This window comes from Onychomys torridus, chromosome 18 (assembly GCF_903995425.1).
Source record: "Onychomys torridus chromosome 18, mOncTor1.1, whole genome shotgun sequence".
In the NCBI taxonomy this organism is placed as follows: Eukaryota; Metazoa; Chordata; class Mammalia; order Rodentia; family Cricetidae; genus Onychomys; species Onychomys torridus.
The window spans coordinates 43695218-43708994 of record NC_050460.1 but is presented as its reverse complement, the minus strand read 5'-3'; the positions used below and the strand labels follow the sequence as shown (position 1 = coordinate 43708994).

General features: G+C 48.1%; 1 protein-coding gene across 1 annotated transcript in view; it reads right to left on the bottom strand.

The window, feature by feature from the left end:
- Window positions 1–13254: 13254 nt before the first annotated feature.
- The window catches only part of Lrrc20 (leucine rich repeat containing 20), a 77826-nt gene continuing 77303 nt past the window's right edge, over window positions 13255–13777 (bottom strand). Inside the window, exon 6 of the mRNA XM_036167162.1 lies at window positions 13255–13461. Coding sequence (XP_036023055.1) covers window positions 13255–13461 — 207 coding nt within the window. The remainder of the gene's footprint in view (window positions 13462–13777) is intronic.

Sequence of the window (13777 nt, the reverse complement as noted above, 5' to 3'; positions counted from 1 at the left end):
TTTGTTTTGCAACCAGGTCTCAGGTAGCCTAGCCTGGCCCCAAACTTTCTATGTAGCCAGAGCTGACCTTGGATTCCTAATCCTCTTTCAATCACCTTCTAAGTGCTGGGATTAAAGGCGTGCACCACTGTACCCTGCTTCCTTTCACTTTAGAAAATTATCTTAATTTTATGTGTGTAGATGCTTTGTGCATGTCTGTGCACCATGTGTGTGCCAGGTGTCTGCAGAGGCCAGAGAACAGTATCAGATACCCTGGAATTGGAGTTACAGATTGTTGTTAGCTACTATGTGGGTGCTAGGAACTGAACCCGGGTCCTCTACAAGAGCAGCCAATGCTCTTAACCACTGAGCCATCTCTGCAGCCTCCCTCTTAACCTTTTAACGTAAGACTCCAGCACAGGAATGCACAGCCCCTCGCTCTTGCTTCTGCTAGACGTTCAGCCCTGATTCCACATCTCGGCACCTAAGATACTATGGGTTTAACAAGGCATTCTGGGGCAGCTCCTTGCTCCTTCAGCCACACCTGTAGGATGTATGATACGAAGTTCTAGAATCCACTCATGAAACCAAAGCAAAATTCCTTCAAGTATCCAGGTGTGGAGGATTACACTTGTAATCCCAGCATTTAAGAGGCTCCCTCCGGCAGGGGCTAGGGATGCAGCTGACAGAGGGCTCGTTCGGCAATCAGGAAACCCCAAGGTCTATCCCCAACACTGCATAACTAGCTCAGGCGTGGTGGCATGCATCTGTAACTTTAGCATTTTGGAGGTGGAGGCAGGAGGATCAGAAGTTTAAGGTCACTTTTGGTAAGGCCACTCTAGGCTCCACGGGACCCTATCTGTCACAAAAGAAGGGAAGGTCTGAGGCAGGAGGAGGATCAAGACTTTGAGGCAAGCCTGGGATACATACTGAGCAAAAACCTGAGAGACTGAGTCTCTTACATTTCTCATGGTTCACTAGTGTATGGCTTTGCAAAGCCTTGTGTCCTAGGTGGGGACTGTAGCCAAAGACTTAACAAACCTTGCAGAGAAAGACCTAAATCAGGGCAAATGCCCTGCTCACCTTGATGCTTCTCAAAAGTGTAGAGGGCCTTCCTAGGCTCTATTGATGGGAGCCTTGGGTAATCAATCACGGCAGCACCCAAGTGGGTAGAATTTACCGACATCATTGCCCTGAAGTCAGTTTGACTTCATTTTGCTGGTCATTAGCACTATTGACTGATAGTTGTGTGATGTAGTGGGACCAGCTGAGAGGCAAAATGATAAATACCATCTCTCTGAGCAATGTTCTTCAGCTCTGTGACCTCCCCCGACCCCTTGAACTGGGCCCAGGGAAGTGGTGAGGGGTGGTGAGTTCCCAGCAGAGTTAATTAGAGGTTAGCGTATCCTCAATGACTTTAGATTCCTGGGAATCCAGGCTGGCCAGAAGTGGGGCCTAGCTGTACAACTCAGCATCACAGCAGCTCTTGCTGCCTAGAAACCAAACCAAGTAAGACCAAGGATGTAGAGCCCAGGAAACTGCCACAGATGAGCAGATAAACTGAGGTGACCCAGCAGGGACAGGGAATGGTGCCTGGAACAGGGCTGCATCTGGGCTACACTCATGTTCCTCAGACTGTGCTAGTGGTTGGATGGAAGCCAGATGGGGGAGTGACTTAAGCCTCTCCCATCTTCCCAACGCTCTGGGCAGGAAGCCAACAGAAATAGAATAGCCCCTGCCTTCTAGAAGAAGCACAAAGCTGGCCTCAGTCAATCTCTCATATTGAGTTCCAGACTTTTGGGGGAGGCTATGTAAGATGTGGAGTCCTAAATCTACTACTGAAGAGACCAGTGCTTAAAACCCAGTCTCCCAGTCAACCTCACACACGGCTACATGGTGAATTTGGCCAGTGCAGGTCATACAAGCCGGCCTTGAAAACAAGACCCTCTTGTATTGGTGAAATTATTAAGGCCACTCCACGTAGTTAAAAGGGAGGTTTATTTTGTGGAGTAACTTACAAATGAAGGGATAGGTAGGTTGTAGGGTCTGGCAAAGGTATGGTGCCGTCCGGCGGTGTTCTCTGGAGATCTCTGCTCGGTCTACCTCCAGCGTCCAGGGTCCTGGAACCAAGAGAAGCCTCCTCCCTCAGCCCCGCCTTGTGGGCGTGACCATTACCGAAGCCTCAGTGGGGGTTGGAACTTCCAGGCCAAGGCTGGGATGGCTACCCACTACACTCTTGCTTAAGCCTTGCTCAGGAAATTGTATACCACCAGGTCTGTGGTGTGTATGTGTTCATGTGTGTGTGTGTGTGTGTGTGTGTGTGTGTGCGTGCGCGCGCGCGCGCGCGCACATGCATGTAGAGGTCAGAGGTCGACATCAGATGTCTTGCTCTATGGCTCTTACCTTATGTTTAGACACAGGGTCGTTTACCAAACCTGAAGGTCACTCATTTAGCTAGGCAGGCTGGCCAGTGAGCCTCAGGGTGGCCATCTTTGCTTCCTCAGAGCTGGGATTATAGGTATGCAACACCGCGTGGTAGCTAATGTTGGTTTTCTGTCAACTTGACACACCTGGAAAGAGGAAACCTCACTTGAGGAATCACTTCTATTAGGCTGGCCTGTGGGCATGTCTGTGGAGCATCCTCTTGATTTCTTATTGATGATGGAGGGTCCCGCCCACTGTGCGAGGCACCTTACCTAGGCGGGTAGTCTTGAGCTGTTTTCTCCTTGGTTTCTGCTTCTGACTCCTCCCATGATCCCTGCTCTGGCTTCCCTCAATGACGGAATGTAACTTGAAAGCTAAAATCAACCCTCTCCTCCCCAGTTGCTTTTGGTCATGGTGTTTATCACAGCACCAGAAAGCAACCAGGACGACTATGCACAACTTCTTAGATGGGATCGGAACTCAGGTTCTCATGCGTGCAAAGAAACCACTTTCCTGACTGAGCCATCTCTCCAGTCCCTGTGTGTACTTTGAGAGGGTACTCCGGGAGCTCAAGCTTGCCTCAGGCTTAATGGGTAGCTGAGAATAACCTTAACCCCCCTAAGGCTTCCATTTCTCAAAGGCTGGGGTTACAGGAATGTACCACATGGTTTTAAAACCGCTCATCTACCTCAGAGTCTGTGGGGGTGGGGCCACAGGGGCATTAAGAGGACCACAAACTTTTCCAGGAAGGAGTTACTGAGGGGCGTGTGGTGGGCAACCCTTTTGAGAACATGGGAAGGAAGCCTGCAGTTTTGAAAGGGTCTGTAATAAACCTGGAACACTCCCCTACCCACACACAGACACAACCTGTCACAAGTATGAGCTAGAAAGGAAGAAAAACAGAAAAGCCCCGGCTTCTATCTCCCACTCCTCACCACAGGCTGGTGTGATCATCGGGCAAGTGCAGGCCACTAGTCACGTGGCCTTTCTTTCCTTCAGGAGCAGAGACTCAGGTCTGATAGGCAATCAAGTCTGATCACAACAGTTCTCCTTAGAAATAACAGCTGGCCTCCGGAGACAGGGCAATGATGAACTCAAATCATCAGCTAGCAGCTATCTTCACCCCCAATCTGGCCCGCTCTCCCCCCTCCGGTCAGCCCCAACCCTCTAGGGCTCTGCCTTAGATGCTCTTAGGGAGAGCCTAAGAAAGCAGGACAATTTCTGTCTCTCTAGTGTCTTGCCACCCTTGGAGTTGGTGGCCTCTCATTGGAGGGCTGGAAGTGCATGCCGGAGCTGTCAGAAGCCAAATGACTAGGATGGTGGATGGAATGACAGGCTGCAAAATAGAGCAGTAGCCAAGGCAGGGGGTTTGGGCACTGGGGAGGGGGGGAGCACAGCACCATGCCTGGGGTCCCAGGAGCTGGTTCAGTGGAAGAAGATCCACGTCACAGAGCTCAACTCAGCTGCCCTCCAGCAGAATGTCAGCTTCCAGGACTGGGCTATTATTCTTGTTCTGAACTACACATCTCCCCAGAGGTTTTAGAGCGAGCAGTTACAGCTTTTCTGGGGGCTGACATGAGGTTTTCTCTGGGTTGACATGTGTTTCCAAGTAGAAAAGAGCCTATGTCTGGGGCAGAAGGGCACTTATTGATAGAAGGTTCTGGTCTAGGTCAGCTCCAGTCTTGCCTGAACACTGTCATCATCTGGAGCATCTATTTATTTTCGTGTGTGTGTGTGTGTGTGTGTGTGTGTGTGTGTGTGTGTGTGTGTGTGTGTGTGGTCAAATGAGCTTCTGTGATTCTCCTGTCTCTATTTCCAATCTTGTTGCAGATGTGCCGGGATTACAGATGTGCCACACATTTGCACCTGGCTTTTTGTGGGTTCTGATGCTTGGAACTCAGGCTCTCACCCTTGCTCGGCAAATGCTTTATCTGCCGAGCCATCTCCTCAGCCTCATTTAGAGAGTTTTAAAAAGTCACGAATCAGAATTCTACCACCGGAGATTGTAATTTAATTGGTGTAGACTATGACTTGGACTTGAATGTGTTTAGAAGTTCACTGGATGATGTGAATGTACAGCTGGTGTGACAGCCACCTCTTCCCTCCATGAGGATTCATAAGGAGTTGCTAATGATACTCATGGGGTATGTCCATCCTGGGATGCTGCCCTGCCACCTCCCTGTGTGGGACCGAGCAAGCATGAGTAGGCAGGATGTACCTCAGGAGACTGTTTTACATATGCTCTCCACACCACCGGAGTGTCCTCTCGGTCACAGTTCTGTGCTTGAACCATAGCTTTCCCAGGGTTCCAAAGCCTGTGGAAAACTCCCCTATTCTTTTGCCAAGCACTGACAGGAGCGATACCAGGGAGCTTAGGTTGGAACCCTCGCTCTGTCCAGATGGCGTGACCATCTCTTTGTTCCACAAGATTGTAGTGGGGATTAAATGGGAGCATCCTTGAAAAGTTCTCAGATACAAAATTGAAGCAGAAAGTGGAAAAGGAGCAAATAGCAGCTACTAGGATCCCATGATGCCAGGAGCCCCCACAGGAATGGAGAGATTTGTTTTCCTTTGGGTCTCAGCTCAGTGCCTTGCACGAAGTTAACATGCCCTGTCTAGACCCATGTCTGTGACTCCAACAAGCTGCTTCTGCCCTGGGGAGACATCCTTGCAAGGTTAAAGTCCTAGACCATCACACAGCCCCCCAGCACTCTAGGCAGAGCCAAGAGCGGGAGGTGAGTAAATAGAGCATAAGGAACTCACTCTATAACCAAAGATAACCTTGAACTCCTGATCCTCCTGCCTCCACTTCCTAAGTGCTGGGACCACGGGTGGGTGTCACAACACCTAGTTTATGTAGTGCTGCGGAATGAACCCAGGGCTTTGTACAAACCAGGCAAGCACTCTGCCAAATGAGCTACACTCCTGGCCTGGTGCAAGGCTTAATTACAGTTTAAACAAGTGTTAGAGAATGTTAGAGATGTGCCCGTGCCCTGGACAACTGGGGGTGTTTATGCCAACAGTGTCCCGGATAACTGGGGGCTTCTGTTCACCAAGGCTTCACCACACAGTGGCCAGCACAGACAGTGACATTTGGGCAGAGACTTTAAGTATATGAAAGATATTTTGCCTAGACATGGCCTGGCTAGTTCCTTGTGGTTGGACCTGTGCTGGGTCAGGCCTGCTCTTCTCTCTCCCCTTGGGCCTGAGAACCAGGACTTCTTTGTACTAACTGCTGTTGAATCCTGTTTGGCGACTCCACAGCGATGGCCAGCAGGTGCTCTCTGAACTGTCTGTCTAGTGATCTCTTGTTGGCACAATCCAGGCCTGTACCAAGCGTTTGATGTCCACAGAAAGAATACATAGCTTTGTAGATGCTTGGCTGATGAATGGAATGTGCCTACTGTGCACACGGGCCACGGCCACCTGGGAGGGCAGACTGTCCTTCCCAGGTCCTGGGATGTTCCTGCACTGCCGCCAGGCAGGACTGAGTCTGGAAAACTAGGGAAAATTCCAAACCCCACACCCAGGAAGGCAGCTCCATTTCCCCGAGGCAGGCTTGGAGATGCAGGGGTTAGAAGGATGGGCCAAAGTTTGGCTTTGCCCCCTCAGACATGCTAGATCCAGGGTCCCCGCCTGGCCAAATCTTTGCCAGGATTGAAAGCAGGCACCATGGCCGCTCTCTCTTCTCAAATGCTAAGAGGCCATCTCCAGTCCCCACTGGTTTTCAATTACAGGTGTGTTTGGGTTCACATGTAGCACACATGGAGGCCAGAGAACAACCTCTGGTTGCAGTCTTTAGGTACTGTCTAGCTTAAGTTTTTGAAACAGGATCTCTTACTGGTCTGAAGCTCATCAAATATGCCAGATGTTGTGGAATATTAGCTTAAGATGTGTCACCTTCGTTTATGCTGTGGAATATTTATTTAATGATGCAAAGATGTGTTGCCTTCTTTTATGTTGCATTTATTTAACTCTGTGAAGCTGTGTTACGGTGCCTGCCTAAAACACCTGATTGGTCTAATAAAGAGCTGAATGGCCAATAGCTAGGCAGCAGAGGGATAGGTGGGGCTGCCAGGCAGAGAGAATAAGTAGGAGAGAGGGAGGAGAACGTCAGGGGCCAGCTACCCAGTCACACAACCAGCCATGGAGTAAGAAGGAAAGAAAGATATATAACATAAAGGATGGTAAAAAGCTCAGAGACAAAACGTAGTGTAGTGGGTAGCCATCCCAGCATTGGCCTGGAAGTTCCAACCCCCACTGAGGTTCGGTAATGGTCACGCCCACAAGGCGGGGCTGAGGGAGGAAATGGAAGACGGAGGATCGAGAGGAGAGGTCTCTCTTGGTTCTGGGATCCTGGACGCTGGAGGTAGACTGAGCAGAGTTCTCCAGAGAACACTGCCGGACTGCGCCATACCTTTGCCAGACCCTACAACCTATCCCTTTATTTGTAAGTTACCCCACAAAATAAACCTCCCTTTTAACTACATGGAGTGGCCTTAATAGTTTCACCAATAACGTAGTTAAAGAGAAACGGGGCAATTTAAGTTAGAAAAGCTGGCTAGAAACCAGCCAAGCTAAGGTCGGGCATTCATAAGTAAGAATAAGTCTCCAGGTATTTATTTGAGAGCTGGGTGGTAGGCCTCCAAAAAGTTAAAAACAAACAAACAAACAAAACCAACTACAGTATTAGCCTCCAGACATCCCAGGGCTCGAAAGGAATCCAAGGCTTCGATGCAAACAAGACTTTTCTATCTAAGAGGGTGAGGGAAAAAGACACTCACACACTGACTTGATGGTTTCCTTCAGACCTTTTCTTTATTCTTCTTTTGCATTCTCTATCATTTTCCTGGTGATTGCCTTCTCTCATTCTTGATGTTTTCCTAGAATTCTAACTATCTTTATTCTTGATGTTTCCCTTCTAGTTTCTTCTAACTCTCCCATTCCTGATGTTTTCCTTCTAGTCCATTTTAACTGTCTTTATTCTTTCCCTTACAGCTTACATACCCCAGCAAAATCTTTCAGACTATATAAAAATTACAATGTGGTTACCTTCTGTTTTTCAAGTGAATAAATACAAAACAGTAAAAAAAACCCAGCATGTTTTTCATATCCTTTACATGATTAAATATTTTATGTCTTACATGTGAAAAACAAATTATCCTAAGAACCCACATGCATTCATACCCAAGTAACTTGTTATAGATTAACCATGTAAGCAAGCAAGGTATTCTTCTCAGGTCTTTTACTGGCAGGCTGCATTTTGCAGTTACAAAGAAAGGGCCAATTACTTTATTACTTTATCTTGAAAGGTAATATTATAAGTAATCTTAAAGGAATCACAAACTTAAACTTTTATATATGAAAAAGAATCAGCTCTACTTTAAATCTTTAGAGTGCATACACACTCATCAATAGTTTTTTATATCAGGAGATTGAGGGCAAAAATGGGTATAAGGAATTAATCATCACCTTTGGTCATCAACCAATCCTAGAAAGAAAGGCATGTCAACCAATGATAATCGGGCTGCTTTGTTCTTGTTACCTGAACTTAAAGAGTTCTGCATTCAACTATGGGCCTTTCTAAAACTTTAGATTATCTTCTTGGGTTTTTCACCTCAAAGCTATTTGACAAAAACATCTTAATCTAATTTTAAGTTATTTTCAAAGTTTTGTTTCAGCTATGATGCACTCTTAAACCTGTGAATGTATCTCCCAACATTAGGGTTAAAAGAATTTAAGCTAGCTGGGCTACTGGGACTAAAGTGTTTCTCTTAATCAATAACCTAAGCCACAGTCTATATGGCTCCTCAATAGAAATTCATGTGTTCTAGCTGTGTGACACTTCCTTGTTTTATTTTTTTTATCCTCAAAACTCTATTTAAATTAACATTATAATTACTATCAATTAAACAGTACAGCTTAGGAAGAAATCATCTTCATAATAATCCACAGGTAGAAGTGCCCAGTAGAATAGAGTGTATCCATGAGATAAACACACTACATTACAGGCAGTGGGGATTGCCCCACACCCATTCACACTGTGCCAGATACCAGAGGAAGATGGCTGCTGCCAACACGTAAAGGCACAGCAGAAGCAAAAAACATTCTGGGGTCTGTGGTCCCAGGGCCTTGCCTAATCCAAGATTCACCCATCAGGGATTTTCCTCCTGGTGGGCTGACACCCTGAAGTCAATCGCCACCTGCTGCTCCTCTGACATGGCCACTGGCTCTACAGCCAGGTTGGCTAGTGCCTGAGACCTGCCTGTCTCTACCTCCCCAATGCTGGTTTTCTCCTTCTGCTGTGCTGACGGAAGTGATCTGGTGATCTCATTCAGGTCATCAGGCCTAGCACCAAGTGCCTCGACCCCAGGAGTCATCTCACCTGCCCATGCCCAGCTTTCTTTTCTCTCTGAGTTCTGGGGATTGAACTTAGGTCCTCGTGCTTGCAAGGGAAGCACTTCACTGATCTCCCTGGCTTTCCATCCCTTAGGTATGCGTGGTGAGGGAAGGAGAAGGGACCCTCATGCCCACAGACTGTAGCGGACGGCCGTTCTGTACTGACTCTAATGGTCAGCTAGGGCAAGGTCCATGTGTAGTGGTTTGAATGATAATAAGCCCAGTAGGCTCATATATTGAACGCTTGGTCCTCAGTTGATGGACCTTTGGGAAGGATTAGGAGATGTGTCAGTGGGTGTGGGCTTTGGGGTTTCAAAAGCCCACACCATTCTAGTTAGCTCTTCTCCATCTCATGCTTTGTGGGTTAGAATGTAAGCTCTCAGCTACTGCGTTAGCACCATGACTGTCTGCCTACTGTCATGCTCCCGGCTGTGATGATCAAGAACTCTAGCCCCCTGGAATCCTGAGCCCCAGTAAATGTTGTCTTTTATAAGTTGCCTTGATCATGGTGTCTCTCCACAGCAATAGAAAAGTAAATAAGACACCATGGTTACATTCTATAAGCCCTTGTTTGACCTTGTATTACCTTACAGGCCACTGCCTCCACTTTGGAACAGACAGCTTCCTGCCTGTCAGCTAGACACAATGATCTCATTTAATCTATTGTTCTAGTCACCGGAGGAAATGGTGACACCCACACACTGAACAAACCTGGAAAGAAAACCTACATTTTCTTGAACGCTGGCAGTTAGGTTTGGCAATCAATGCAGTAGCAAGAGTAGGGTGTGGGCTTCTGTCTCAGAGTCCCAGGGCCCTGCCCATGGTGACCGTCACCCACCGCCCACACGGTGCCATGCGGAAGGACTTGGGTTCAACCAGTTGTCATGTGGCCTCTTATTCTCCATCTTCATACGTGTACTTTCCTTCCCCCAGGACCAGGGACTGAATCCTAGGGGCTCATACATGCTAAGCCAGGGTTCTACCACTAGGCAGAGATAAGTTGGTACCCAGCAGTGCTGCCCATCCTGATGCTGGGAGGCACCGAGTTATCTGGAGCACCTCCCTCTCCTCACCGGCCCAGTGCTGACCTATGGGTGGCTGATGGTGGTCCAGCCTACTGCGACTGCTACAGCCTAAGATGCTTCTGTAAACATCCAGGTTCCCACAGCCCCCCTTTGACCTGAAGTGCCCTTGGTCTCTGTTTTGTGCACTTTCCAAACAGGGGGCTGGGGTAACTGATGGGATATGTAGTGGGAAGGAGGTTTATGACCAGGAGCTATCATTCACCAGCCAGGACTGAAATGACCTCTTTAAATACACAATTAGATGGGTGACGACAATCCACTAAAAGTTCATGGAGGAACCTGACACTTTATAAAATGCTATGGCTAGATGTGATGATGCATGTCTGTAATTCCAGCACTGGGTTATACAGGGAGGCTGAGGCAGGGATCAAAACTTAAGAATCTGTTTCAGAAAGGTAAATTAGGCCCGCCTGGGCTACAGAGTGAGTTCCAGGAAAGGCGCAAAGCTACACAGAGAAACCCTGTCTCGAAAAACCACTTGGTAGCCTAGGCTAACCTGGAACTCACAGAGAACTGCCTGGCTCTGCCTCCCAAGTGCTGGGATTAAAGGTGTGCGCCACCACCGCCCGGCATAATAAATACATCTTTAAAAAAAAAAAGACACACCGGAGCATGGAGTGCTTCTGTCGTGGATTCCACTGCTCTCACAGGGTCAGAATGAGGCACTGGAGAAGGGAAGGGCTGGATATATTCACGATTAAATGCTCAGCAGTGGTTTAAAGACAGAATAGAGGGATAATGAAGATATAAATAAGATAAAATAAGAAGAGAGTAGAGGGAGGGAACTATAATCAGGATATATTATATGAGAAAATAATTTATCTTCCAATAGGAGAAAAAAAAATGCCTAACACACCAGACGCTATGGAGGCAATTTCTCAGTTACGGTTTCCCCCTCTCAGGTGACTCCAGCTTGTGTCAAGTTGACATAAAAACCAGCTGGCACCTCAGGTGAAGGTACTTGCAGCCCTGAGGGACTGAATCTTGAATCCAGACCTCACACACCAGGCAAACACTCTGCCACTAAGCTGTAGTCTCAGCTCTTGATTGTAAAATTCCTTTTTGTGTGTGTGTGTGTGAAGGAATGGAGACAGGGTCTCCTGTAGTTCAGGCTGGCCTGATCTTATGTCTACCCCTCAAGTGCTGGAATTAACAGGCATGCCATCACGTCTGGCTATTTACCAAGTCTTCAACAAGAACAGATTTTCCTATGATCCTTTGCTCTCTGGAACAGTGTGGGTGCAAAACAACAACAGATTTGACAGTTTGTGGAAAGCCAAATTCTAACTTAACTAGGAGCCTCCTGCTTAGCAAAATGAAATCGTTAAAACATGTGATTTCCTCCTCACCACTCCCACCCCCCTGTTCCCCCCTCCCCCGCTCCGGCGGTCCAGCACTGAATTGCTGCTCAGCAGCAGCAAATAAATGTTCACTAAGTGAAAATGTAATGCTGCTGCGCTCCCTCTCATCCACATCCACCATCCATCCATTTCCCGAGATGGGAAAGCTGACTCATCCTCATGGGACTGGCACCCTGGCACCAACCCGCATCATTGCTCACAGTCAGACTGAACACTTCACCTCCCCAGAAGCCCTCTCTGGGACGTTCTGGGAGTCCCTGCCTAAAAGAACATGGACAGCTGCCTGCTTGTACAGAGTCCTCTGCATGCTGGGCCCCAGAATGTCCACCCTCCCCTGGGGGCTAGGTCCTTTCAAGCTATAGTTGGTATTTGTCCACACTAACCTGCAAGCCTCGAGGTGAGGACAAAAGCCCCTGCCTCTCCAGAGACCATTTCCCCAAGCAGTTTCGTTCATAAATACTTAACAAGCCTCCACAGAATCTTCCCTACATGTAGATTTGTCACTCAATAATTCAACTGGCCACAGGCCAAAACAGGTTTGTAATACGCATGTGCAGAACTGTCTTGTCCTTATCTCCTAAACAATGTGGGGTCACAGCCATTCACTCAGCATTTGTACTCACTTAGGTGTTCCATTGAGATTTGACTTTGAGTGCACTGGAGGCCACGTGTAAGTTGTACTAAGACTTTCCACGCTGTGCAAGGGACTTGGTCGTCTCTGCAGGGCTGGGAACTTCGTGTCCTGGCACCCATGCCTATGGATCTGGAGAGGCAACTACTACATTCTGGTTTGGAAAACAGAGGGACCATCTCATACCCCACAGACTTTCGGGTGATTACTATTTGGACAAATACTCTTCATTTGTTTGTTTGTTTTTTTTTTTTGAGACAGGGTTTCTCTGTGTAACACCCCCGCGGTCCTAGACCTCACTTTGTAGACCAGGCTGGCCTCGAACTCACAGATTCACCTGCTTCTGCCTCCCAAGTGCTGGGATTAAAGGTGTGCATGACCATGACTGGCATTGAACAAATACTCTTAAGCCACAAACACCCACCCCATCAGAACAAACAACCATGCTCCCTGAAATCTAGAAAGCTTCCCATCTGCACTGGGAGGCGCCAGGGGGCAGAGGAGGGAGAGAGGGAGACAGACCCTCCACCTGCTCTGCTTCCTGTCCAACTGAACCAGGTGTTTCGACTCTGGGGAATCCAGACACTGGCAGAGAGGGCACTAAGACATGAGAGGTCCTCTGGACTAAGAACACAGACCAGGACAGGGTCAGAGAATAACTGAAGGCAAGATTGTACATCACAGCCGGGGACATTGACTGGAGGGTGGGGTCTGGTGGCCAGGTTGGCTGAGAACAGAGGTTCCGTTCTCTGTAGAACTCACTGAAGTGTCTTTGGGTAGTTGTTGCTGCTACTACTACTACTACTACTACTACTACTATTATTATTATTATTATTATTATTATTATTATTATTATTATTATAGATTATATTTATTAGTATTATGTGTATGTGTGCCAAGAGGCCAAAGGACAACTTTTTGTTGTTGCTGTTTGCTTGTTTTTAGATGGGGTCTCTCTACACAGCCCTGCTTGTCCTGGAACTCGCTATGTAGACCAGGCTGGCTCTGAACGCGCCTTCCTCTGCCTCCCAAATGCTGACTAAGGGCACTATGCTCGGCTTCAAGAAAAATTTTGTCAAGTTGGTTCTCTCCTTTTACTTTTATGTGGGTTCCCAGGTAAACTCGCCAGCTGGGGTGGCAAGCATATTACATCTTAACAGCCCTAGTGGTTTTTTATTATGACCAGGGTAAGGAACATAATCTTTCGCCATGACCCCAAATAGACACCTGAGTGTACACACCGTAAAACTAAAATTAAAAGTCACGAGGTAACAACTGACTGGGTTTCATGAGGTATGTACCCTGATATTTTCTACTCTATCAAATAGATTGCTGGTCTCAACCCACAAATTTACCAGTACAGCTCCCCAGTGGATCACAGCCTGCAACTGAAATAATCAGCCCGACTTGGTCTTGGGGACTTTAGAGGCATTTTGAGGCCTCCAAATCCCTGCTCTGTGCTGTGGTTGTGCTTTCCTGCCAGCGAGCTGCAGACGCGGCATGCAGTGCCCAGAGGGTAGCCGGCGTGCAGTGCCCAGGGGGTAGCCGGTGTGCAGTGCCCAGGGGGTAGCTGGGCAGGTGGCTATAACAGAGGAGAGAGCACAGAGAAGCAGGGTCACAGCCTAGAGACTGTCTGCACAACACGCCTCAGAGCCACGATGCCCAAGGACACTCGCCACCAGAAGCCACCAAGGACACGGGGCACCCCATGTGGGCCTCAGAAAGCAAACAGGGTATCCCTCTCCCTCCCAATTGGCATGCCCTGCAGAGGGCCCAGGACTTCTTCTCTCCATGAAATGCCACCCCCAACTCTTCCTCTCACCCCAGAAGAGGCCAAAGTGTGGAGCAGAATCAGAGGGCAGCACTAGCTGGAAGAACAGAGTGGGTGAACTGACCAT